The sequence below is a fragment of the Mesoplodon mirus genome (genome assembly GCF_964341445.2).
Source record: "Mesoplodon mirus genome assembly, chromosome: 3".
In the NCBI taxonomy this organism is placed as follows: Eukaryota; Metazoa; Chordata; class Mammalia; order Artiodactyla; family Ziphiidae; genus Mesoplodon; species Mesoplodon mirus.
Genome location: NC_138978.1, coordinates 48844189 through 48869927, shown reverse-complemented (window position 1 = coordinate 48869927; position 25739 = coordinate 48844189). Strand labels below are relative to the sequence as shown.

Sequence of the window (25739 nt, the reverse complement as noted above, 5' to 3'; positions counted from 1 at the left end):
TTGACCCAGCATGGCACCCAGAACAGAGCAGAGCATGCGTGTGTGTGTGTGTGTGTATGTGTGTGTGTGTGTGTGTGTGTGTGTGTATGTGTTTTGTTGTTGCTACTTTGGAGCCACTGCAGAATTTCTCATCACTGCCAAGCTACTTCCTCGGGATATATTTAGATAGCGCGAGATGAGCGAGAAGTGGGCGATGTGTATTTGCACAGGGATGTTTGCACACGTTGACCGTGGTGTTTTTGGAGCCGATGTCCAAGAGCTGGCTCCTTGCTCAGCCCTCCTCACATACTTGTCGGGGGCTGTGCGTACCTCCTCTCAGGGGGACGGGGTGGGTGGGGGGCAGGACAAGCCTTCTCTTCCAGAGAAGCCATGTGGACCCCAAACCCCAGGCCTCTGCTCTCTCCCTCCCATTGTGAATGAAGTCGGGGTCGAGAGCTGCAGAACGAATGGGGGATGGCGGCTGTGAGGCCTGCGCTCTGCCCAGAAGGGCTGCTGTCTCCTGGTGTGGGGTGGACGCCATTGTCGCGCCCTGATAAGATGAAGACAGTTACTTGGTGGTTTGTATTTATTGCAAGCCGTGGAGACAACGCCGGCTTTCCAGGGTGGGGTAGTCAGGTCTGGCCCTGCACCCCTGCTCTAAGCGCTTTCTCCCACTTCCTTCCCTCCTGCCCCCTTTGCAGTTTGCCTTTCTTCTTTCAGCCTGAGTGTGTGCCATCCGCATGGCAGCATGGCATGGTAGGGCCCAGAGGGGTCTGACTGCAGCCGGGGGCCTTGGGTCCAGAGCAGTCCTCTCAGACCTCCCCAGACCTGATCAGCTTACAGTGGGGCGGGGCAGTGCTCTTCTGTTATTAAATTCAGAGCCATGGTCTGCATGATGGAGGCAGCTTTAATGAGATTAGAAAGCTTAACTGAGAGGCCAATTAAATCTGGGCCCGTACCTGTTTGGGCGGCTGTCTAAGCCCCCGACCTGCATCCGGAGGCTTCCTGCAGGCCTCCTGGGAGCCTGGCTGGGGAGGGTGAGGGGCAGAAGAGGCTGCCCATCTGGCTAGCCACCCCCAGACCGGGGGCTGGTCAGGGCGGAGGCCGGACCCAGGAGGGATCTTCTGGGACATCTGATCCAGGAGCTCCCCAAAGCTGGATCCCTACAGCCTCGGGAGAGCAGCGGCTGTGTGGTTGAGAGTCCCCAGGTGATTTTTTTTTTGGCTGCGCAGCATGGCATGTGGGATCTTAGTTCCCTGACCAGGGATCGAACCCGCACCCCTTGCAGTGGAAGCGCGGGGGTGGACCGCCAGGGAAGTCTCCCCCGAAGGTGATTTTGATATGCAACCAGGTTTGGGAACCAGGAGTTGAATCCACCCCCGTTGTTTTATAGGTGAGGGGAAGGGACTCATGGGGGCAACCAGCCAGTGACTCCTAGCCACAAGCCTTTGTCACTATAGTGTCCTCCTTCCTTTCCAGCCCCTTGGATTGTCTGGGGGCAGGGGATACAGTTGCCCTTCCATTCACACCCAGTTTCCTGTTTGTTTCTTTTTTTTTTTTTTTTTTTTTTTTATAATTCAGTTTTTATTTTTATCAAAGTTAGACATGTATACATATGGAGTCAAATAGTGCTACCAGAACTATTACCAAAATCAAACCAAACCCAAACAAACTCCTATTCATCACCCACAATCTCAAGTTTTTATTTCTAGGAGACCACCTTTTGCAACTTTATAAACTGTTGCTCTTGTTTTTTTACCTGTATTTCAATAAACTTCACACTTTTTTTTAGCACTACTTGAGATTTTTCAGTATTAGCCAGCACAAATTGACTTCCTACTATGGAAGTAGGGATTTAGTTCTTTTTTACCAGATTCTCACTTTTCTAGAAAATCAAAGGGTCTTCTTACAATAACTTTAGCCAAATCTATGCCTCTGGCTGTTGTCTACACTGGTGAATTACCCTGTGGAATCTTTGTACCATTTAGTAAGATGGTTGTTGGAAAAATAGCATGCCACTCTCAGTGTGGGTGGAGTTTATTACAGCACTTTGTATCTGTTATTCCATTTAAACCTCATAGCAACCTGGGAAGGTGAGTGCTGTTTTCTAGAAAGATGTGATCCACTCAGGTTACACAGAGAGTGTGAAGAGCCACAGTAGTTGTCTGCTCTAAATAACTCATTAAATCTCATCCAATCTTTATTCCCCTGCACTTTCTGTCCCTATGAGCTCAGCTTTATTTCCTTGTAAATATCAAGGTTCCTGCATTTTGATTCTCCAAGGTTCTCAGAGTCCTGTTTGTTTCTTCACATTCCTGTGTCAGGTAGGCCAGGCGGGGAATGGTGACTTCCCATTTCACAGATGGGCACGTTAAGGTTGAAGAGACCTGCCTCACACTGGTGCCAGCACTGGAGGGCCTGATTGTAGGGTTAAAGTCTTTCCTTTCCATGACTGAAGTCTTCCTTCTGGTTCCCACTGGAGGGAGTGTGGTATGTAGGTGTGTGATGACTGAACCCAGCCAGGAAGGAGTGTGACCTTGTAAAGACACTTAACCGTAGTGGTCTTCATTGGCAAGATAGGTCGGATAGGAAACAAAGGAGCAGGCTATTGGGAGGATTAAGTGAGACCAGCCTCCTTTGGTGCCTACGTAGTGTGGTGGGTTATTTCTATTCCTGGGATGCAGAACCAGCAAGCTTGGGGGGGCAGAGATGGGAGCACTGAGAGGCTCTACAAGTAAGCAGTTTCCACCTGGTCCCTACAGGGCATGGGCCTTCCTCGGTGGAGAAAAAGTGGAGAGGAGGGTTTAGAAGGAGTGTCCATTCAACAGAGTAATTATTGAGCACCTGATGGATGTAGGCCTGGCACTGTTCTGGGGGAAGCAGAAACTTTACTTTCACAAACTCTGTGAAGCAGGGCGTATTATTCCCATTTTCTAGGTAAGAGTGCCAAGGCATGATGTCTTGGGAGACCCAGGTCTTAGACCTTTCCTGCCCTCCACCCAGGTCCATGGGCCCGAGGCTGTGTCTAGTAGCAGAGGGGCTGGGGGACTCCTTCCTGTTATAAGGTTCTAGATTCAAATTTTCTGGAGGCCTGTGGATTACCCAAATCTGATTAAAAACTCCTGCCTTCAGTGGAGAAGACCAGACAGAAGAAAACCAGACTCTTTTGGACCAGATTTGCAGCAGAGTGGGAAGCTTGGTCATCATCCTTTAAGGATGGTCCTGCCACATCTATGTGACTTACACCTTTCAAGCGAGGAACAGAACTAAGATTCATATTCAACCCTTTTCCAAGGTTTCCATGTTTCTCTTCTCCAGTGATTGCTTGAGAAGAGAAACATGGAAACTTTTGGAAGATAAGGCCCCTCTTTGTCCTTTTTGACATTTGGGTTTATGAGAGTATGTTCTGTTCTTTAAAGTTGCATCTTTATAAAGGAGAAAAACAAGAAGAAATTTCCCAGAAGAGCCAGACCTAGCCTTGTCCAAAAACTCTCTCACAGCCCCGAGTCATTCAGTGGTTATTGATTATTAGACATAGTAAATATCTGGATTCTACTTTTTGGAACCAGTAGTCCTGCAGGGAGATAGCCTTTGTCCATGTTATAAGGCCAAGTAGATAGTGTTGGAGGAGTCACAGAGTTTCACATGGACTTGGAAGGAGAAAAAATCATCCTTTCCAGTGCCCAGGGCAGCATGAGGGATGGATGGGTGGATGGATGGATTGGAATGGCAGACACCAGCAGGGAGGTGGGCATTCTGGGTGGAGGGGTGGCATGTGCAAAGGCTGGGGACCAGCATGTGCTTCTCATGGCTGAAGCTTGGGGAACAAGAAAAGAGGGAGGTTGGAATGGGAGGAAGAGAGAGGCTGAGATGAGATCATAGCCCTTCCATTATCTCCTTGTTTGCATTAACTCATGCCAACCCCCGTAGAGGTATTGTCTTGTATTGGGGGAGAGCATCTCAAGACAGAAGTGAAGTGTCTGCCTCTGAATTAGCCAGGGAGCTGGGGCGCTGAAGCTCCTCCCCTGGGTCCAGTGTTCTGTTCACTTTACCGTGGCAGCCCTTGGTTAGGAGTTCATTGGTATTGAATGTTCCATTGGACTCCTTCTTGAGAGAGTTGCAGGTGGAAGCAGGTATCTTCTAACATTGAGTTCTAGCTCACGAACCTACTCTGGGACTTTCATGCTTGCTCTGGGCTGGGAAGCAGGGACATTTGAGCTGGGCATGGGTAGGTGACTAGGAGTTCTATAGGCAGATAAAGGCAAGGTGGTGGAGGAGCTTGTTGAGCAGAGAAAGTAAAAGTAGCACAAACGGTGGTGCGGGGGTTGGGGGCGGTGGGCGCTGAGACTTGATTGGTGAGCTGGAGCCATTCTCAGGACATGGTAAGCACGGAACAGGGGTGCAGCCAGGGGTCCCTGTAGGCTCGGAGAGCCTGGTCTTTGCCCACCCTCCCCCCCACCTTCTCTCTGCCTCTTACCCCCTCCTTTTTTCTCTGCCCTGTCAAGTGAGGGATTGAATCAGGGAGGAGGAGGAAGAAGACGCATTCCTACTGAGTGAGCTCAGGGCTTGCTCTGTGGCTTGTCTCTGATTCCAAGAACCATGTCTTTTTTAAACCTGTGGCTTGGAGGGTCCAGCTGCGAAGGGCAGTCCTCAGATTGGCAGAGGATTCCTCTGTCTGTGGGGTGCGTTTTCTAGGACACAGAGAAAGGCATCTCAGGGTGAGAACTCTGCCTTGATGTCTTCCTCACCTTCCACCCAGGCCCAGGAAGGGCCCCTCCTACCTCCACCTGTCCCCAAGCCCTGAGGTAGTGGGCCAGTTCTCTGGCCCCTCTAAGAAGCCTGTGGAAAAAGTGGCTCTCCCTGGGCCAGCGGAGCAGACATCTGCCTTCAGGGATGCTGAGAACCGGAGCGTCCACCCTGTCTGAGAATAAACAGCAGGCTCTGCTTTGGACATGGAAGGGAGGCTCGACCCCGAGGGCTGGGAGAGGTGGCTAGGTCTCAGCAGCTCATGAAGACCACGCGGTACCCTCACCTGCACCCAGCCCACTGGACCCAGGCTTGGCTTCCTTCCAAAGTGGGAAGGATGGACAATGGCAGTTTAGCTCCTAGAGGCCACCCCATTCCCTCGCATCGCTTTTGTCCTTCTTGGAACTACAGATGCTTTGCCCAGATGTTAACCTAAGCTGTCTCCACAGCTGTCTTGGGAGGGGAGGTATAATGATGATCTCATTTTACTGACCTGACTCTAGGAGAAGGGGCCGCCCAAGTTTTCTGAACACCCAAAGCTTGGGTTCTACAGGCAGAGGAAACGGCCTGTCCTAAGATGTGTGTGGGGATGGTGGGGTGCGCGCGCACGCGCGCGTGTGTATGTGTGATCATCATTTGGAGGGGAGAAGGTAATTGTATGGATGTAGCCAAATGGTAAGTTAGTTGCTGACTGAGTTATCAGGTCTTGCAGTTTGACCTTGTGGACATGGCGACTATTCTTGATAAGCAGGATTCCTGCAAGAACTTGATTCATCCAAAAAATATTTACTGAGCCAGCACCTTCTCTATGCTGTGCACACCATTCCGGCCCCCATCCCTGCAAAGACAGTTGGCTAATTTAGTAAGGAATTAACAGTCAGATGTGACAAGTGCAGTGATGAGGAACACATAAAGGACGAAGAGGAATCACCCGGGGGAGAGAGCGGAGGAAAGTGTTCCAGAGAGAGGGCCCGGCCTGTGCGGTGGGGTGGTCGAGCATATCCATCAAGTGACTTTGGGTGAAAGAAAGGCCTTGTAAGCTAGAGAGTACTAAATATATGTGAGTAGTGATAGGTTATTCTTTTTCTAATGGGACTTAAAAGATCTAATTTGTTGGACCCTGATGAAGGTCTCTCTATATAAAGACCTTCCTTTGTGCTTTCAGTACCGTATGGATTGATAGGGGGAGTTGGGGGTGGACCACTGTGGGAAATCTCGTGTATGTTTCAGAAGCCAATTTGGGGTCAGAAGTCGCAGTAGATAAAGTCCCCTGGCCCCTCTGAAACCTTTGACTGGTCAGGTCATCTCTGGTCCTTCCAGGCTGGGCTCCTGGCCCTACCCCCTTATCAGTTTTCTCACTAGGATCCAAAAGTCTGAGTGTGCCCTTGCACGCTCTGGCCCCGTTTTGCGGGGATGCTAACAAGAAAGCCCTGCCTTGTGTGCCTGGTAGACACTCAACAAATATCTGTGGGCCTCTTTGTGACAACCTCCGAAGGGCAGCCCCACCTTGCCCTGCAGCGCTCCGGCCAGGCCTCAACAGGCCGAAGAAACCCGCTCTGTCAGCCGGGCTGTGTCGAGGACTGAAGTAGCGTGCGTCTTAGTTCATGCAGGACCTACCTCTTTAGCCCCTCTGCATCACTTTTGGAGCAAATTAAACAGTCCACCACCCTTAGAGGGCCTCCTGCAAGCTTACCAGGGTAGGCTCTGTTCTAGAATGCCACCAGGCAGCGTGGGGTATGAATTGTCTTTGAGGGGCTGATACCTGTAATCACAGAATTTGAGTCAGTCAGACTGGCTGTGTTTGGTTCCTTAGGGACACTGAGTTCCAGAGCTATCACCGTTCCTGCCTCAGAGACAGAGAGAGACGCGTGCACACACAGACGTGTCCAGGATCTGTGACCTCGTGAATCCTCTTGTTGGGGGCGTTAACAGTTCTGTAAATGCCCGTCCTGGCTCCCTCGTCTCAACACCACTCCCTGTGTTTGTTCAGAGCCCTGGGGACTGGGAGCAGGGCAGGACACGGGTACTTTTCTCCAGTCTCATCCAGTGCAGCAAACCTTCATTGTGCACCTACTGGGTGCCTGGCCTTGTCCTGGGAAGACTTCCTGTACCTGCTGCATTTAGGTTTGAAGGGCAGGTAGAGCAGCAGGGGAGACCGTAGGGAAGGCAGGAGCCTTCACAGAAGGAAGGGAGCGCTAGGCATGTGTTGATGGCACAGCCAACCGGTCAGCATCGCAGGGGGCCAGGGCAGTGGGTGGGGAGTAGAAGGGACTGAGTTCTGTGATCTCATTCCTCGTGTAGCCTCAGGGCTCACCCACCTTAACCCTCTCGTTTTATAAATGAGGCACCTGGGGCTCCGAGAAGGGGGCGGGGGTTGCCCTGTTCTCATTCACCTAGCTAGTTTTTGGGGCGTTATCATTGAGGCCAAGCTGTAGTGCTGTTTTGTGTCAGCTAAAGAATTTGACAGAGGGGAGGCAGTGTGGGCTTTGAAGTCAGGTGGACCTGGGTTCAGATCCCAGGACTGCTAACTTCCTGGCCTGCTGTGGAACCATGGGCAGATCAGCTCTCTGAGCTTCAGTTTTCTTTTCTGTAACATAGGGATGATAATGCCACCTGCACCCCCCCGCAAGGAGTTTGAGGGTATCAGAGATAAGTACAAAAGGGCCAGGCATTAGGAGTTACGTGTTACTGTCAGCTATTGCTGTCCTGTCACTCCTGTGGGCAGTACAGGGAGAGAGGGAAGGTGTGGCCAGAGCATGCCCTCTCCGGAGGAGTAGAGCCCTGGCTGAGGCCGTCTCCCTGGCTTCCCCGTGTCCTGGAGGGCCGAGCCGCAGGCCCAGCTGTTGCAACCCAGTTGCTGGTGACCTCGCCTGGCAGATGCCCCAGGAGCCCTCCAGATGAGCTTTTCCACCTTCTGCCTCGTGGGCAGTACTGACACCTGAGCTGGAGGCAGGCTGGCATCTGGATTGCAGGCAGGAGAGCCAGCAACTCTGTCCCCCATGTGACAGCTGGGCATGGAGGGCTGCCCAAGTGGACAGCGGCAGACTCTAAGTGCCCAGCTTCTCGTGGCATTGTTTGGTCCAGCTTCCTTTGTGTTGTGACCTGCATCATTCCTTATTTGCTAAACCCTCTGAGCAGGCAGCAGTAATAAATCAATTAATGACTCCAGTGAGTCGTTCTGTGGCTGACAAAATAACAGTAAGGCCAACAGCTTGCATCTCTCCAGCAGTACCAAAGGACCCTGGTTGACCGGCATGGGGGACGAAACAGAGACTGTTAGCTAAGTTAGCGCAATCAGTACTCGCTTTAAAGGCTTAGGCGGCATCTGCTCAGCGCTGAGCCCGTGCGCCTGCAGACCTTCCTGGCCCGTCAAGAGAGCCCAAGGATTCCCGGCTCCTTCGTTTACACACCCCTCCCCAGCCAAGTGTAAACTTCCCCACTTTGAGGTCAGGGGACCCGGGTGAACTTTTCAGACTGTGCACCTTGTCCTGTCACAACAGAGGCTGAGCTGAGGGAAGGTGACGCTGTCCCTACTGAATCTGGTGCCAGCTGAGCAAAGTGTGGGTCCCCATTCTTGAAAGGTGTTCCAGGGGCCACACCTTTAACGATTTCTCTTACACTTAAAAAAAGAAAGTTTCTAAAGTGGGTGTTTTTTTTGTTCCCTGCACACCTCAGTCCTGGCAGGATTAAGTTGTCATTGGAACTGAGCATGTGTGCAGGCCCATGCCAGGGAATTTTCCACTTTGCAGAAGCAATGCCAGTGTTCTTGTTAAGGAGCTGTCACTGGCCTACTATGCCATGTTTGCAGTTGTAAGAGGCTCCTTTAAGACAGTGGTGTGTGTGTGTATGTGTGTGTGTTTTGCTAATGGTGTAAACCAGGGCCTGAAGCTCATCTCTCTTTAAGAAGAAAATCAGCGTTGTACAAACAGCGTGCTGTTGATCCACTCCTCACTGTTCATTTGCAGGGGGGACCTATAGCCCTTAATCTCCCTTGTCTCACGTGTACATGCCTAGGACCTGCGCCCTGTGCCACGCGGCCCAGCTGGGGAGGTGTTTGCACACGGGGGAGGGCACTCTGGCCGGCATCCGCAGCATAACCAGGTATTAATTACACGGGCTCCACCTCTCACACAAGCGATGCCCTCTGATCCAATTCCAAGAAGCTGAGTGCTTCCTGGGATGGATGGGGAGGGCCCGGTGGGATGGTGGCCGTGATCTTCTCAGCACAGAGAAGCCAGCTCCTCTTCCTCTTGGAAATGTTCCCACTGGGGTGCCTTTGTTTCATTTTTTAAAAAAGTAGAGAGAGGTCGCTCCTTAGAAGACTGGGTTCTGTCGAGCTGAGGACGTTGTCCTCTGATGGCCCTGACCCTTTCCATGCCCTCGCCTGCCCCGTGTTCATGGAATCATAAAAAGCAAGCGTGCCTGTCTTCCACCTGGTGCTGTGTCGCTGGCTCAGGAGTTTGAGCCCCTTATCTGAGGAGTCATATTTAGGTTCCCCGCACCCCTGCCCAGGGTAGAGACACCCCCCCCCTTAATAGACGATGATGAAGGGTTCAGAAAGGTAAAGTGAGGTGCCTGTGTACCCCGGCTGCTGGAGAATGGAGGGGCTGGGCCTAGAGCCTGGACCTCTCCCCCCACCCCTTTGGGCAGCATCTTTAAGCGTCAGTTTCAAAACAGACCAGAGAAGCCAGAACACGGCTAAAAGGTCTGGGCTTGACTTCCAGTTCTGCCTGTTCCAAGCTGAGTGACCTTGGACAAGTCCCTGAGCCTCTGTTTTCTCATCTGTAGTCCCTGCCGGGTTGTTGGGAGAATGGGGATGAGCTGCACCAAGGTTAGCTGGCGAGCTGGGTGGGCAGCCGGCCCCCCTTCTTTGGAAGAGCCCCCCTCTGGGGGAGGGGAAGTGGGTAAGCCCCACGCCCACCCCGTCAACGGGATGGAGTGGAGCTCTGGGGAGGGCGGAGGCCTGGCAGGATTTATGCTCTGAAGGAGAGGCTGTCAGAAGGCCTGGTTCCGGGGGGGGGCTAAGATGACAGCAGTAACCTCTCATCTCCCTGTCACCTTCTGCACCTCCGAGGCTTGCCGTCCTTTAAGGCCCTGCCTTGAGTGCCACCTCTTCCATAAAGCCTCCCTGATCCCCCTAATCCCCGCCTCGCGGCACCCGCCCCCGGAGCACCTTCCCACGTCCCTCAGTTCTCTCGCGGAGACTCATTTCATCCCTTAGACCTTAAGGGCAGAGCTGAGCCTCTGTCATCTCCCACCGCGGCAGGCACAGTGCATCCCTGGCGGCCCAGGAGCCAGTGTCTGCTGAACGCATGGACATGTATAAAGCACTCGTAACCTTTTTAAACTCCCCACCTCCCTTGTTTCTCCTTCTCTTCCCAGGGTAATTTGCCTATTAGATCCAACAGACTCTTCGCCGAGATCTTGCATTCCTACACACACGCGTGCACACATACACACACACACCCTTAGTGGAGGCCAGCTCGGTGAAATATTTGCCAGAAGCAGCAGAGTTAGAAGGCCAGTCTACTGTGGGAAGAGAAAACCATGTGGATGATCTCAGATGGAGAGAATGCCTTGTGCTTACCTTATGTTTGTAATGATGTCTGTCGTTTCTTTTCATAAGCATCAAAAAGCACACAGAACTCTCCTTGAGAACTGCAGGGGGTGGTGGCAGAGTGAGGGGGGTGCGTTATTTGGGTTTCTCAGGCCGAAATTGGGGGTGGAGGGACAGAGAGACTAAAGTTAGAACACTTAGGATAAGGCACTTCTGTGGGTCTGTTTTCTTACCGGTAAACAGCAGTGACACCTTCCCAGGGGTGTTGACGAGTAAATCGTACCCCCCTCCCTCTCCCCTGGTCTCTGGGATCAGGATAAAAAGGCATTTGCTTCTCTCTGCCCTCTCTGCGTTCCTGCATCCATCCTCTCTGCTCAGGGGAGACAGAAGTGAGATGGGGACTTTGGGGAAGAAGCTCTGGTGTCAGGACAGCCCTCACTTGGGCCTGATGGCCTGGCTGTGCGAGCTGGGGCTTTTGTCACCCTTTCTCGGGCTGCTTGGCTGAGAGCTCAGTGTGATGCCCACTTGGTTCACTGTAGCGGCAGGACCTCAGCCGCCTCGCTTGGAGCTGAGCAGAGGCCCGGGGGCAGGAAGGCTAGCCCTAGTCACACAGCAGGTGGTTTGCAGCCTGAGCTGGAACCCTGATCCTAGGACCCTCTGTCCAGGGCTCTTTCCTCTCCTAATAATCCCCAGAAAACGCCTGGCAGTGCTGGGTAACGTAGCTCTCCCGCTTTCAGAGGGGAGGCTGAGGCAGTCCCCATGGCTCTGTTGTGGCCGAGTAGAGATGAAACCCAGGTACTCTGACCTGGAGTGCGCTTGTGCCCTGTCCCCGCTGAGCCACCCTGAGGTGGCGTGGCCCACTGCTTCCTGTGCTTTCTGTGGCTCGGAGCATCTACCTCTGGACCCAGGGCCATCCCTCGGCGGCGGGAGAGACGCCCATTCCTTCGTGCATGTGACGACCGCCTGGCTATTTGGAGGCAGGGACCCTGTGTCGCTCACTCGTGTGTCATCCGAACCTATTTTTAATGCCAGCTGGTTCTGTCTCTTCACGTAGCAACAGCTCTGTGTTTTCTCCAAGCTGCAGAATTAGAGCCTCTGTTCTCCAAACACATTCCCTTCTGCGGTCTGCACACAAAAGCAAGAGGCCTCTTCCTTACCTTCCCCTTTGACCTTGCTTCTGTCCGTCTTGGCCTTTCCGTCTGGGTGAGGAGATTCCCTCCATTCCCTCAGCTACATCTTCAGTCGGTTGATACTGCTAAAATTCCCTCTAGGAAACTTGGCCCAGAGGACCCCAGGTCACTCCAATATTTTGCACAGAATGCTGAAGCCTCTGTCTTGATGACACCTGTGTAAGCATCCCTCCTTCCCCGGGACACGAGCATCCCTCAAAGGGCCTCATTTCTCAGTGTAGGAGTGCCCCCGCCCCCCTGAGAGTCCTCCACTGCCCAGCTGCGAGCACACAGCCACACACCACGTGCCTCTGGTGTCCTGAGTGCTTGGCCACGTGGCCTGTGTTGAGTTTCAGTCAAGGAAGGCTACACTTGGTGGTTTCACATGTGGGCCCCGTGCTGCTACATGCCTGAGTATTGGGGTGGGGCGAGGAGGGAGGGGATTTGCAGAACAAAGTTCCATTTTGCAGCCTTGTAAACCAGTCAGGAGGGGTTGGCCGACCTGGCAGGAGTCCCGCCGTTCACTCTGAGCATGTTTTTATTCAGTTTTCCAGGTGTTTCATGTGCATAGAACTACTTTAAAAAGAATAAAAATGGGTGGGGAGATTCCCATGCTAGTTTGTGAGTGAGGCTAACTGGGGGTCTCGGGGTAAGGCTGGAAGGTAATATCTTGTAGGGAACATCCCCCAGGTCTCCCCTTCTTGAAGGAAGCATGAATGTTTGTCACCTACCACAAGATACTAACAAGATCTGAGGTGGGAGGCTCCTGGGAGCTTGTCCCTTGGTCCCTCTGGACTGACCCTGTTGTTCCTTGAGCCGCAGGGGACTCCTTGCTACGGAGTGAGGAAAAGGCCCAGCACCACGTCCAGGACTTGCCGATTCCATTCGTTTGTGGAGCCTTGGGTACTCTGGTGGTGGTGGGTGGGTTGTCAGTGGTGCATTGGGATGCCTGGCGCGGGGTAAGATGGGGTCAGGTGGGTTTCTCAGAAGTCCTGGGCCTCTTCTGCTGGGAACTCTGCCCCGTTGCCTAGAGCAGCAAGTCCAGATTCCCTAGCACAGCTTTCAAGCCTCCTCCCAGTAGCTCAGATCCCGAGGCCCCAGGTTTGAGCCCTGCATCTCTACGGGGTGGGGGGAAGGGTGGGTGGGGGGAGATGTGCTTATTCTGGGGCACACCTCCAGGGGAGGTGTCTGGATCTCCCCTCACTATTGACAACCATATTTGGATGGCAGGGGAGGCTTATAGGTGGAGTGGCATGTGTGAAACCAGCTGACGTGTGTCGGGAGCACACAAACAAGGCTGAGGGGCTGCAGGGAACCCCTAAGCCCCGGTGGCTGTGTAACCGCCCTGGGATCATAAAGAAACCCTACTACCCTACTCTTTAGGGAGAAAGTTGTAGGATGAGCCCTCCTTGGAAGTCTCCCTGGCTGTGAACAAAAATAAAATACTTTACAGGGAGGGGAATTTTCACAGCTTCAGGCAGATGTCTGAAGGCACCTCGGGCTTTCCAAGTGGACAGTATCCTGGAGGCTTGGAGGAGGCAGCTGGCTGGAGTGATCCACACTGCTCAGTGCAAGGCCTGTTTTCTATTTAGAAAAGAATTTTAGTTTGTTTTTTAAAAATGCCTGAGTTACCAAACTGTGTGCCCTGTTTGACTCTGCTTTTTAACTTTTAGTCCATGTATGCACGTGCGCGTATACGGGTACAGATTGGCGAGGGGGCTCCGAGGGCGTGCGATTGGTGCAGGGGAGAGCCCAAGTGTCATCAGCTGTTATCTGTGGACTTCGATAGCAGTAGGTTTCTAGGAGGTTTTTAAGTTTTGACTTCTAAGTGTTCTATAATGAATGGAGGAGTTAAAATTCAGGGTCTTCCTGTTCATGCAGGAACTGCTGTTTCCAGTCCCTGCCCCCCCCACCCTGGTGTATGGACTGGGCTGGGGAGAGCACCTTGGAAGAAGAGCCCTAGAGGTCACCTTCTCCAATTCCACCATTCGACACGTGGAAAGACTGAGGCCCAGAGAGAGAAGGGACTTGCCCACGGGCTCCCAGCCAGGACCCGAGCCCACGCAGGTGGTCTCTGGCTTCTGACTCCTTCCTCCCCTGCTCCAGCTGGGGAGTTCCATCCTGGGCACCTACCGCAGCCCTGACGTGTAGGCCTCTGTGAATGTCACGGGGTTTCGGTTTGGGTTTTGTGTTTTTAGAGAAAACTCACATGAGACGCTTTGCTGAGTGCTTTAATGGAGTTCTAACTCCAAGTTGGAAACCGCAGGGAGAGGCCAATTCCTAGCAATCCGGAAAGGCCTCGGCTTCAGATGGCCAGGTTTGAGCCGGTCTTTGACTAATAAAAAGTTGTAATCATTTATTGAACACCTGCTGTATGCCTCACATTGTGCTGGGTCTTAGAAATGGGTAAAACAGCCCCTGCTGTTGAGGAGTGGGGTGAGGGCAGTGTCATGTTGATGGATGTGTGTGTGGGTCCCTTGGATTGGGTTTTATGTGCAAGAATTATTTCTTAACCCTTTTGTCACCCTATAACACTGGTTGCTGCTTTCATTCTGTTCTTTGTCCTTTTCTGCTCTTTTGAAAGTTTTCCATTAGGAGCACATGTTCACTTCAAAATCAAAGAACAGCAATGACTGTCATGCTTTAGGACACAGAGTTAAGCACTGAAGAGCTACTTAATTTTGCAGCTGGAAGAGCCTTTAAAGGATAAGGATAAGTTATCTCCTCAGCTTCCTGACACTTGAGTCACCATTTAACATGAGCTTCCTTTCATTGGAGGATAGCAAAAGTCCATCCTCCACCCAGATGTCAATGAATTATACTATCCATTTACTAGAACCATGGTTATTCCAGCCCTGACATTCAAAGGACCACGGGCTCACTCCTGATTTCGTAGGAAAATGAGATCTTGGCGTGAGGGAGACTAGTAAGTCATGAGCCCAGGTTCAAGTTTTCATTTAAGAGGTTTTGAAAAAATTGGTAAGATATCTATATGTCATATCCTTAATATATAAAGAGCTCTTATATATCACTAAGGAAAAAAGTCAAATGACTAAATAGCAAAGGACATGAATGATTTGCCATTTGTTTTACTAAATGGCCAGTGTAAACCGTTTCAAAAGGTTAGTGATCCAAAAGATTAAGTCAAAATACCAAAGAGATATGATTTTTTTTTTTTTTTTTTTTTTTTTTTTTTTTTGCTGTACCTGGGCCTCTCACTCTTGTGGCCTCTCCTGTCGCGGAGCACAGGCTCTGGATGCACAGGCTCAGCGGCCATGGCTCACAGGCCCAGCCGCTCCACGGCATGTGGGATCTTCCAGGACCAGGGCACGAACCCGTGTCTCCTGCATTGGCAGGCGAACTCTGAACCACTGCGCCACCAGGGAAGCCCAAGATATGATTTTGTATCTACTAAGTTAGCAAACACGGATGCAATGCCCTGTTAATTAAATTGGTTGAATAATGATATTAGGCTCATTGAAAATCATGTTTTCTTTGGCCATTTAATGAGAGGGGGACAAGTGCTTATGACATTATTTAACAAAATACAGTGACTAATTTTCTTTTTACTTTGCTATGTTTTATAATAGGCAAGTGTTTTATATTAAACGTTAAATGCTAATTTAAAGAACTGAGTTGCTGAAGCTTTCCAGATCTTTCTTTAAAAACAAAGCATAGGGGCTTCCCTGGTGGCGCAGTGGTTGAGAGTCCACCTGCTGATGCAGGGGACACAGGTTCGTGCCCCGGTCCGGGAGGATCCCACATGCCGCGGAGCGACTGGGCCCATGAGCCATGGGCACTGGGCCTGCGCGTCCGGAGCCTGTGCTCCACAACGGGAGAGGCCTGCGAACCGCAAAAAAAAAAAACAACAAAGCATAGTTTCTGAGCTGAAGGCTGAGGAAGAGTAGATGGGGACTCTAAGGAGGACAAGTAGAAAAAGGCCACCTTCAGCCTGCTTTCCGTATAGATATTTGTTTTCTTGTCTGTAAAGTAGGGGTTCTTGTGTCTGCCTCAGAAGGCCACCTGGGGGTTCAGGGAGAGATGGTGTGAAAACACCCTGCTCGTTTCTGAGCATCAGGCCAGATGGCCCCCGCCATCCACCCTGCCCAGGGTTGGGCCATCCACTCCATCCTTCTCACACTGTTGCCAGGAGCTCCATCTTCTCCATCCTCACCCTGAGAACAAGTCAGTGCCACATTTGCCGAATAAAACGTTTAGTCAGGGCCAGAGAGGGTTTTGGTTTTCCCAGACGTATCGCCACCCGCCTTTCTGATCATTGTCGTTGGTCCAGTCACCATGCTTGACTGGTGACTTCAACAAAGATGTGAATAATTGGAGAAAGATCACACCCTGGGAGGGTTCCTCTGTTTGGAAAAGGTGTCAGTTCTCCTCCAAATTTTTATATATATAAGAACTCTTTTCTTTTGGTAGGAAGATGACTTTTATAAACAATAGGAAGTTTGGGGGGGGGTAAGTAAATAAAAATAAACAAGAAAACTTCCACTAAAGAATTGAAGGAGATAATTAAATACATTGTAAAACTCTGATCATTAGAATGGACAGAATTAGGACAGAATTTTAACAGCTCAGAAACAGACCCATGCCTGTGTAAGAATTTTTGTCTCTGATTTCAAATGAGTGGGAAAAATTGTACTGAGCCAACTGACTGAGGAGTAAAATCCGTATTCTTTACCAGAATAAGTTCCTGAAGGATTAAAGAGTTAAACGTAAGACCGATCTCTGAAAGAACTTGAAGAAATATAGGAGGATATTTACCTCACCCTATTTAAAAAAAAAAAAAACTTTTCTGCTTCTGCTGCTGGGGAGTAATCGTTGGCTGTAAATCATGAAAAGCTGCATTTTCACAGAACCACCAACCACAGACAATGCAGCTAATGGATAACCTGGCATATTCCCCCAGGCGACCCTCATACTGGATAGTCCTGGGGCAGGGGCTCGGCCTGGCTAGGTGTGGCTTCTCCTCCAAGCCGAGGAGGTGGGAACGGGAAGACCTGATCCTGGTGTTTTGGGGTGTTCGTAACACATTACAGGATAGTTGGCAGAATCTCTTTACAGGGAGTGTTGCTTTTCTGTACTCAGAATCATTTTGAAAGGTTGGGCCGGAGTAGCCAGCCCCATCCCACCCTGTTTTTTACCTGGGGTCTGTTAAAACAGCCACTGTGGGCCTGCTGAATCCTCTTTGCTTCCACATTACCAGCTTTCCTGGTTTACAAAACACAGCCCATCCCATTGCTTAATCCTCCCCAACCCTTATGAGCCGGCAGGACCACAGTGACAGGAAACGAGTGCAGAAGGGCTGAGTGGCTTGCCTTCGTTGTCCCTTGCTAGTACAGGCAATAGTGCTTGAACCCCAATGTATTGATTCCCAGGGCTGTCTGTTTTCTTGCTGCATGCAGTGTGTTTGGGGGATTCACATATTCCCTTATTCCCTTCCACCCAAGTTGGAAGTTAAGAGTTCTGGGTCCTGTTTTCTGGCTGAGGAAGGGACAAGAGAAGTGACTCCTTCAAGGTGTTGATGGCAGGCTGCATTCGTTTCGTTTCCTGACCCCGAGGGGCTCGCTCTCGTCCCAGAGAACCAGTCAGACCCCTGGGAGATGATTGGTGATTCAGTTTCAGAGGCTCAGTCCTGGTGGGGTGTGGGAACCTTGGGGGTTGGAGGTGGGCTTCCTGCAGGAGGAGCCCCTGGGAGGTGTAGAGTCGGTGGGGAGGAGCAGGGCCCAGGTGGGCCAGTCAGGCCTGGGGCTTCCTGATCAGCCTCACCCTCCCATGTGAGCACAGGGCCAGGCACAGACATGCCGGCCACGTGAACAGGTGGGACACAGATTGTCTGGAAGGAGGCCAGGCTGGGAAGAGCAACGTCTGTTCACCCCGGGAGGCATTTGTTGAGGCAGATGTACCAGGTAAATGCCAGAATAGCAGCATTTAAAAGGAAAAGTAACGACAGTCTCCCCGTCGTGCGGCCTACCTCATCTACGGCACCCAGGACCCAGATGGTGCCAAAAACATGCCTGCCTGCCCCCACCCTCTCTGGGGACGTTTCCCAGCTGGGCTGTCTGTTTATTCATTAAGTCGTGGGTATTTATTGATCTTCTCCTCTGTACAACATGCCAGCCTCTTGGAGAGGGCACAGGCATTTATGAAGCACCTCGCCTGCCCTGAAGGAGCTTCATAAAGCAGCCGAGGGGGAAGCCAGGGCATCCTTGGTTAATAACAGCTACTGTTGCTTGGCAGGGTGTGTGCACGTGGTGGGCCTTCCATTTTAGAGATGAGGAAATGGAGGCTCAGAGAGTTCATCCTTCGCCCACTGAGTGACACACCTGGGAAGGTGGTGTTTGGGGGGGTGGTCTGTGGAGGACGTGGGTAGATGGGGGTGGGGTGGGGGTGGGAACTCCCCGTCTCTCGATGTGGGTGCAGCCTCTCACTTTCCACCTTCTCTTCCCCACAGAGTGCAGCCGCCGCCCCGAGCCCGGTGCTTGGCAACATTCCCCCCAACGATGGGATGCCGGGAGGCCCCATCCCGCCAGGTTTCTTTCAGGTACGTGCTGGGCCCTCCGTCCTTTGCTCCTTTCACTCCAGGCCAGGCCCCAGGGCAGGCGGGAGGGAGGGAGAGAGAGAGAAGTAAGTGGTAGCTCAGTTTGCCATGGTCTAAATACAGTTGCTTTATGCTGGTTCAGACCCTTCCCATCCCATCCCTCTCTCCACCCCTTCCAAAAACCGAGGAGGGGAGAAAAGAAAGACGGAGAGCAGACACCCTCCTGCATGTGCTGTGTCACTTCTGCCGGAGTTTGTTTTCTTCACACCAGCTTCGCACTCACGACACAGCCCGCCCCTGGTCTGGGCGGTGGTGGGCTGCTTCCAAGTCCTTGTAGAGCTGTCTTTTAACAAAAGGCTTTTTTTTTTCTTTTTTAAACAAGTAAACTGTTCTTTGTTTCTGTTTTGTTGCTGCTTTCATTGTCATTGTGTACTTTGCCTGTCCAAACTACAAACCTTAAGCGTAACCAAAAAACAAAAACAAAAAACCCACCATCCTGGCAGGTCTGGGAATCCTTTCCCTCTGGTTAACCACTTGATTTTTTCCAAGTGTGATCACAGACGGCGTCCCACAAGCATCTGTGCCCATGCTCTGCCCGCCAAGGCAGGAGCAGCTCTCATGTGGGTTGAGAGCCTGGTCTTCTCTGAAAGACACCTTGTTGGGCTGTCTGGGTGCGGGGTGTGGGGAGGTGGCTTTCTGATTTGCTGGGGTGGGTGCACCTGCCTCACCCTTACCCTGCCTCCTCCTCCATCTCCACTGTCCCCTCCGGGAACTCGTTGGATTTAAACCAGGCTGAGACTGGGAAAGGCCGTCAGAGAGAGATCGGCGTCTGGGGCCGGAAGGAACTTTTATGATGAAGCTCTTGAGTGTGACATTCTTTCCAACCTGTCTGCGGCCGGGTTTGAGAATCTGCCTGAGTTCCCCACACCTTTTGAAAGGTTAGCTCCTCCAGATAAGGATATGGAAAGAGCTGTTGTCTAGAAGAGAAGGCAGAGATTTCTCTGTGTAGCTCATGAATTCAAAACTGGGACCAGTGAGGCAAAGTGCGAGGAGCCTTTGGCTTGGTGACAGCCAGAATTTCGCTCTGTGTGCATCTCGCCGTGAGCCGTGGGCCGCAGGAGGCCGGGGCTCCCTGGCACTGGAGGTATCTTAGCAAAAATGGGACAGGCACCTCTTGGGGATGTTAACGTGACTTCCTCCCAGGATGAGAGGTGACCTGGAAGACACTTCTGCTTTGCAAGGTCTCACATTATGGTTGATGTTTAACTCCCAGGAGAGGAGGGTTAGGACATGCTGCTTACCAGCCAGGAAAGGGAATCAGTGAAATATGGGTGTTCTCCACCAGAAACAGCAGGTCGCCTACCAAGATGGCGGTGAGAGGAGTGAGAGGGATTTAGGGATGGAAACTCAAGACATTGGATGGCCATGCATGTGTCTATGTGCATTCCTAGCATACGGTCCACACTGGGACCTTGTCCCAGGGATGGAAATGGGTGTGTAGGCTTCAGGTTGGACCAGACCAGGCATTGCCTCGGGTGAGGCTTGGGGTAAGGCCACAGACATTGGGAAGAGGGGCCAGACTTCCAAGAGAGAGTGAGACGTTCAAAGCCTTGGAAACCCATGAACCCAAGAAACACAGGAGCCTGACAGGCTTCTCCCTTTCCCCCAGAGGAGAAACCCAAGGGGCTACTGCCTGAGAGGGTCATCCATGCCAAGGGGCCGCCATCTTCCTGGCCACTGCAGACGGGTGTTCTGCACCCAGCTGCTGGTCTTTCCCATGGTGTTCTCTCTGGTTGGGACTTCTTTCCCAGGCTCACATATCCTCACCAGTGATGCCGTGGCTACCCTTCATATAGTGCGGATGTGGCTTTCCTGCCTAGTGGGCAGAGCTCACCCAAGTACCAGGCTCCACCTGTGTGCATCCCTCTTGAGGCTGCTTGCTGGCATCTGGGTGCCCAGTGCAGGCCACTGTGGCAGGAGAGGTGGACAACAGCCAGCTGTATTTTTTTAAAATAGGCCATCGTCGTCTTCTTTGGCCTGAGTCTGGGGCAAGGAGAGGTCTGCCTGATATGTGGGCAACTCCCAACTTCCTGCTTTGGTACAATTGTCCATGGTTAAGGCCTAATTCCAGACATACTTCTCAGGCCCTCCCATGTGACGTTCAGGGGTGTGTGGTCAGAAAGCCCAGACTGATTCCTGTCCTTATTTAGCCACTACCAGCTACCATCAAACAGAGGTAACTTTCGGATCCACCCCCCCTTTTTTTTTTAATATTTATTTATTTGGCTGTGTCAGGTCTCAGTTGCAGCACGTGGGATCTTGGTTGCAGCATGCATGATCTTCCGTTGCGGCGCGCGGGCTCATCGCTGTGGGGCGTGGGCTTCTCTAGTTGTGGCGCGCGGGCTCCAGAGCATGTGGGCTCAGTGGTTGCAGCCCGCACAGGCTCTCTAGTTGTGGCTCACAGGCTCAGTAGTTGTGGCGCGCGGGCTTAGTTGCCCTGCGGCATGTGGGTTCTTAGTTCCCTGACCAGGGATCAAACCTGCATCCCCTGCATTAGAAGGCGTATTCTTAATCCCTGGACCGCCAGGGGAGTTCCTGGACCCACCCTCTTGACTTGAGGTCTTGTCTGATACCCAGTCAGGGTGAACCATCAAGAGCTTGCTGGATCATTGAGCAGGGGGCTGTGTCCCAGCCTCTCTGCTTCCTGGGTGACTTTGGCTAGACCCCTACCCCTACTCCCACCCCAAGGGGCATCATTTCTCCATCAGTCAGATGAAGGTGGACGAGGTCCTTCCTGGTCAGGGTGCTGAACTGCTCGGGCTGGGTCACTGTTGCGGGGAAAGGATATCTCCCTGCAAGGAGGTAGTGGCTGCCCATTTCCGGAGCAGGCCGGCTCCCAACAGGAGTATTAGCTATTGATTGCCGGCCCTGACCCTCGCGCACCTTACAGGCAGCCACTCTGATATTAGAAGGGAAATAGAGATGGTATCGAGGGTTTTATCTCCTGCCAACAATTGCACTTCTTCCCCTACTTGGTCACGGCCTGGCAGGCAGCTCTGCTGCAGGAGGGGCTTTGCACCAAGGAGGCAGCCTGGGTTGGCTGATCCAGCTTTGGCCAAACCCTATCCCAAGGTGGCCAGCCTGGTTTTCTGGTCAGGACTCTAACCCTAGTTGGTGCTAAATTTAGTTGAGGACTCCAAGGTGGGTGTGAGGGACCAGCTTTTCACCCCCACTCCTGGCCCCTTAGAAGCAACACAGAGGACTTCCTGCCTCAGGCCTCTGACTGCCAGGCTGCGAGGCTCCACTTGGGGTCAGAAGGTTTGGCCATCTTCACATTAGGTCGCATCTGTTTGCTCTTCCTTATTCGGTGTTGGTGCTTCCGAGGTGGACAGTGCCCGTGGTCCTGTGGCATGAGATATGTTTGGTAGCAAGCTGAGGGCTGACGGGGAGACGTTTTGGGACCTGACCTGGCCACACCTCACTCTTGGGGAATATTGTGGGGTTCTACGGGTCATGGGAGACCGTAGCAAGGACATTCTAATTCTCTGTGTTCCTTACAAAAAGGCCGCCTCAATCTTGGCATCCCCAGCACCTGGTGTGCACTGGGGACCCAGGAAATGTTTGAACTGAGTTTGTGTTGCTCGTGTTAACTAGGAGTGGAGCCCAACCGGCCCCCACGCTCTAGGTCCAGCATTCTGACCAGGCTAGGCGGGTCCAGGGGTGGTGGTGTGGAGAGTGGGGAAGGACTTGGAGTTCTGGAGCCTGAGGACACGTGTTCTGGCCCCCTGCTTGTCCATGTGCTTGCTGAGTGACCTTGGGCAAGTTGCTCCCCATCTCTGGGCCCCAGTTTCTTCAGCAGTAGACAAAGCAGGGTGGACCAGATGGTCTCTGAGGGCCCTTCCCACTTGGATTTTCTGCTTTGGATCCAGATGGATTTTACATAATCAAGCAGTGGCATTTTTTTTTTTTCACGCAGCTGAAGTCAGTTGGGCTGCACATCTGGCAAACTCAGCTTGGCTTTGGCCAGGCCTACTGGTCTGGGTGGGTCCCCAGCTCCTTGGCCCTAAGGTGGTTTGAAGGGAGGCGCCATCCAATGAGGATTTCTAGGTCCAGAGCTAGAGAACTGCAGGAGGGCAGGGGGTCACGGAGAAGGGAGCATTGGGTACAGGCTGTTTTTGTTCTTGTTTTGTTTTAAATTCCAATAATTGTTTTCAGTTATGAAGTGTTTTTAGACATGCAGCCTGCTTTCATTCTGATCACAGCGTTTCTGCAGAGGAGGCATGGCTGATTGGGAAAGTGAGACTCAGAAAGGTGAATGACCTGCCCAAAGTTATCAGCCGAGGTCTGGAATCAGAGCCTAAACCCAGCTTCCTGGTTCCTGATCCTCGTGTTCTTCCACAGCAGTCAGGGTCCTAATGTAGATACATGTCTGATTGTCTAGGAGAAGAAGAGAGAATAGAGAACAAGAGAAAAGGGAGGGGGGAAATAATGGAAGGAGAAGGAGAAACTCTAGCCATCTTCTCTCAAAAGAAGCCAGTGTTTCCATTCAAATGCCAGCAGAAGTCATAGGTCTACAGACTGTATCTTCTCTGGAAAAGACAGCCCTGGGGGACCCAGCTCCCTTTGCCAAGCCCAGCCCCTCCTGCTCTGAACATGCCCAGATACTTTCTGCCACGGTGGGGGACATGTAGGGCTTGACATATCCCCTGTTCCAGTGAGTCCTCATTTCTGCTGGGCCAGCCCACCCACCTTTGAAGGAGGTTGAGGTCTGCCCCAGAGAACCCCTCCCCGTCAGTTACAGGGGGAGAGAGGAGAAGAAACAAATGATGTGTATAGCCCAGGAAGCAGAGAAATGATCCAGAAATAAGAGGGAGAGAGGTACACATGACCTTGGTCCTTTGCTGTTGAGATTATAGGATACACTTCTCTGCTTATCTCCCACTGGAGTAGCTGGGGTTTCTCTGGGAGAGAAGCAGCCTCAGGAGGGCTCTGATGACTGACTTGAAGTATCTGAAGTTCTGCCATGTAGAAGATATTCAGCCCTGCCTCTGTGAGGTCAGCCCGTAGATGGCAGATCCTTCTGAGAAAAGGAGAGGGAGACCACTTGAAGTCTTTGTAGGGAAGACATTTCTACCACCTGCTAATTTAACGATGAAGTAGTGAGCTCCTTGACACTGGTGGTAACCAAGCAGAGACTAGATGCCCAGCAGAGAGCCTTGAGGACTGTGAGCCTTGGGGTGGGGTGATGTGTTTCCAGGGAAGATCAAAGCCCAGCAAATGAGAACATGCCGGCAGCAGCAGCTCGGGCAGTTCGCAAGAGCTGGGCCGTTTCCTGCCTTCCTGTCCAGCGGGAAGCAGGCAGCAGCAGAGTGAGCTGACATTCTTCCTGCCAGAAAGCTGCTGCAACAGGAAGGACTACTCTGTGCTGATGAGGGCAAGTCTGGGACTAGGGGAGACTTGGGAAGAATTAAACCACCTTGTTTTTGTGGCTTTCAAAGCCTGCTACTAGGGAGGACTTGATGGGTGAGGGCCCAGATCCCCACTGGACAGCTGGTGAATCTGAGGCTAGAACCATGTGAGGCCTGGCCTGGGCTTGTTGTTAGCTCATCGGCCAGACATGGTCTCTTAAGGGCTCAGCAACCTCCCAGCCACCCAGCCGTGCTGAGCACTGCAGACTAAGGAGGCAGCCAGGGAACCTGCCCTCAGTGGCTCACACAGTCTGTCTGGTGAAGGAGGCAGGGGTGATGACACGGAGGGGCCAGTGTGCCTGGGCGTGGATGTGAGAGGGCAAGTTTGGGATGGCAGGAGGTCCAGACAGACACACGTAGGACTTGAACTTAAAGATAGAGGGGAGCCGTGGAAGGTCCCTAAGAAGGGGAGTGACATGGTCCCAGGAAGAGCACCGGTGGCCTGGAGGGGCTGGGCTCATGGCAGGCTGGCCAGCGTTGGAGGTGTGAAGCCCAGGCTCTGGTCCCCATGGGAGGTGGCCAGGGCTGAGCTGGAGTGATGACTGAGTGCGGTGGCTGGTGCCGCCTGCCCCCGACGGGTGACCCCTCGCTGGATGTTTTAGCTGGGGCGGGGGGCGCGGGGAGCAGGGCCAGGAGGAGGCTTGCTTTGGACTGAGGCGCGGGGTAGGGCAGAGCAGGAGGCAGGTGTGGGGCTGAGAGTCAGCCTCTTGCCGAGTCTCCGGTACCTCCTACCCTGTTGGAGCCTTCCCTCTGCAGGGGACAAGACCCCGTATGTGGTCCCGTGGCTGCCCAGGCTAGCCCTCCCTGGCCTCCCCAGCCGTGCTCCCAGATCCTAAAGTGGAACTGGCCGAAGCCCTCTCATAGTTGCTGGTGGAACACCCTCCGGATCAGCGAAGGTGCCCCTCTGTTATCTCATTTGCCTGTTAGGTAGGCCTGAGAGCTGCTAGCCTTCCCACGGTCTGGATGAGGAAAGCGAGGCTCAGGTTGGCCAGAGTGCTGCTCAGGGAAGAGAGGCCTGGGCGGGGTGGTGGGGTTCAGAGCTTCTTGATGAACTCCCTGTCTGCTGGGGAGCAGATTCCTCCCCTTTCTGGGCCGGCTCTCCGACCCCAGCCCCTTGCCCTGTCTGCTTCCCTGGGGGTGGAGGGGGTCTGATAGGTGCACCGGTCCGTGGGAGAGGACAGAGGAGCTGTGTCCCCGGTGAGCACGCCGGGTCCTCCGGGGGACAGAAGCACCCCCTCGTCCTCGTCCCCGCCCCTCCCTCTGCTGTCTGCCTCCAGACTGACAGAAGGCAGGGTCACCCCCGCTGAGAAGGATTAGAGCGGAGGCGGGGCGCCGCAAACGCTGGGCCCTGGGCCATGGCTGGAGGTGGGAGCGCTTGTTGTTCCCACCCCGAGCCCCCGCCTCTTCCAAGCTGACTCGCTGCCCGCAGCAGCGGAACCCCCCCCCTCGCAACGCCCCTCCCGTTACTGAGATGAAGCCAGGGGCAACCTTTAAGCCTGAAGACCCCTACCCTGGGAGGTGGACGCCTGCTTTGAGTCCAGCCCCGCTGCTGCCAAACTGCTGTGTGTCCTTGGGGGGCCACCCTCCCGTCTGGACCTTAGTTTGCTCATCACTCTAGCGAGGGGTGCCCGAGAGGCCTTTCTGAACCCCTGCCACTCTGAAGCGTGTGCACGGGGCTGTTCCTCCCTTCCCTGCTGTGGACCCACTCGCAGACCTCGCCCCACGTTCACCCGGCCTATGTGGAAAGGCCAGGGCAGGAGAGAGGGGGAAAAAGGACTTCTTTCTTGCCAGCACTACCTCCACAAAGGTCAGTCTGTGCTCGCGCCCCGCCCGGCAACCAGCCTGGTGCCTAACGTCTGCCCAGCGGCAGATGACCGGCCGGGGCTCCTAGCAACCGTGGACAAAAGGTTACTCCTGACGTGCCAGGCTGCCTCGCCCCCTCGTCCTCCCTCCCTAAAAAGGGGGGGGGGAGTTGCCACCGTGGCCGGTGCTTGTGCCTGAGTGCACGCGTGGGCATGTTTGCGTCTGCACACGCGGGCCGCCTTCCCCTCCCCAAAATGTGAACTCCACTCTCGCTGATGAAATGGAAAGTTGAACATAAATCAGTGTCTGCCACCCTGTTAGCTATGCATCAGCAGTCAGTGCCTGGGAGGTTTGCTCAGTAACAAAGCACCCGGCGGCTCCTCAGGCCTCGACTGCCCCCTGTTGTGGAGCCAGGCCCACACCCAGGAACGCGTGGGCTGCAGCCGGCCCTGCCGCCTGCCCCT

At 53.1% G+C, this 25739-nt stretch overlaps 1 protein-coding gene across 4 annotated transcripts in view; it reads left to right on the top strand.

Annotated features, from left to right (window-relative positions):
• The window catches only part of SSBP3 (single stranded DNA binding protein 3), a 166418-nt gene that overhangs the window by 98228 nt on the left and 42451 nt on the right, over positions 1 to 25739 (top strand). For all 4 annotated transcript variants that reach the window (XM_082612386.1, XM_082612388.1, XM_082612387.1 and 1 more), the window contains exon 5: positions 17918 to 18007. In XM_082612386.1, the coding sequence (XP_082468512.1) occupies positions 17918 to 18007 (90 nt within the window). The remainder of the gene's footprint in view (positions 1 to 17917; positions 18008 to 25739) is intronic.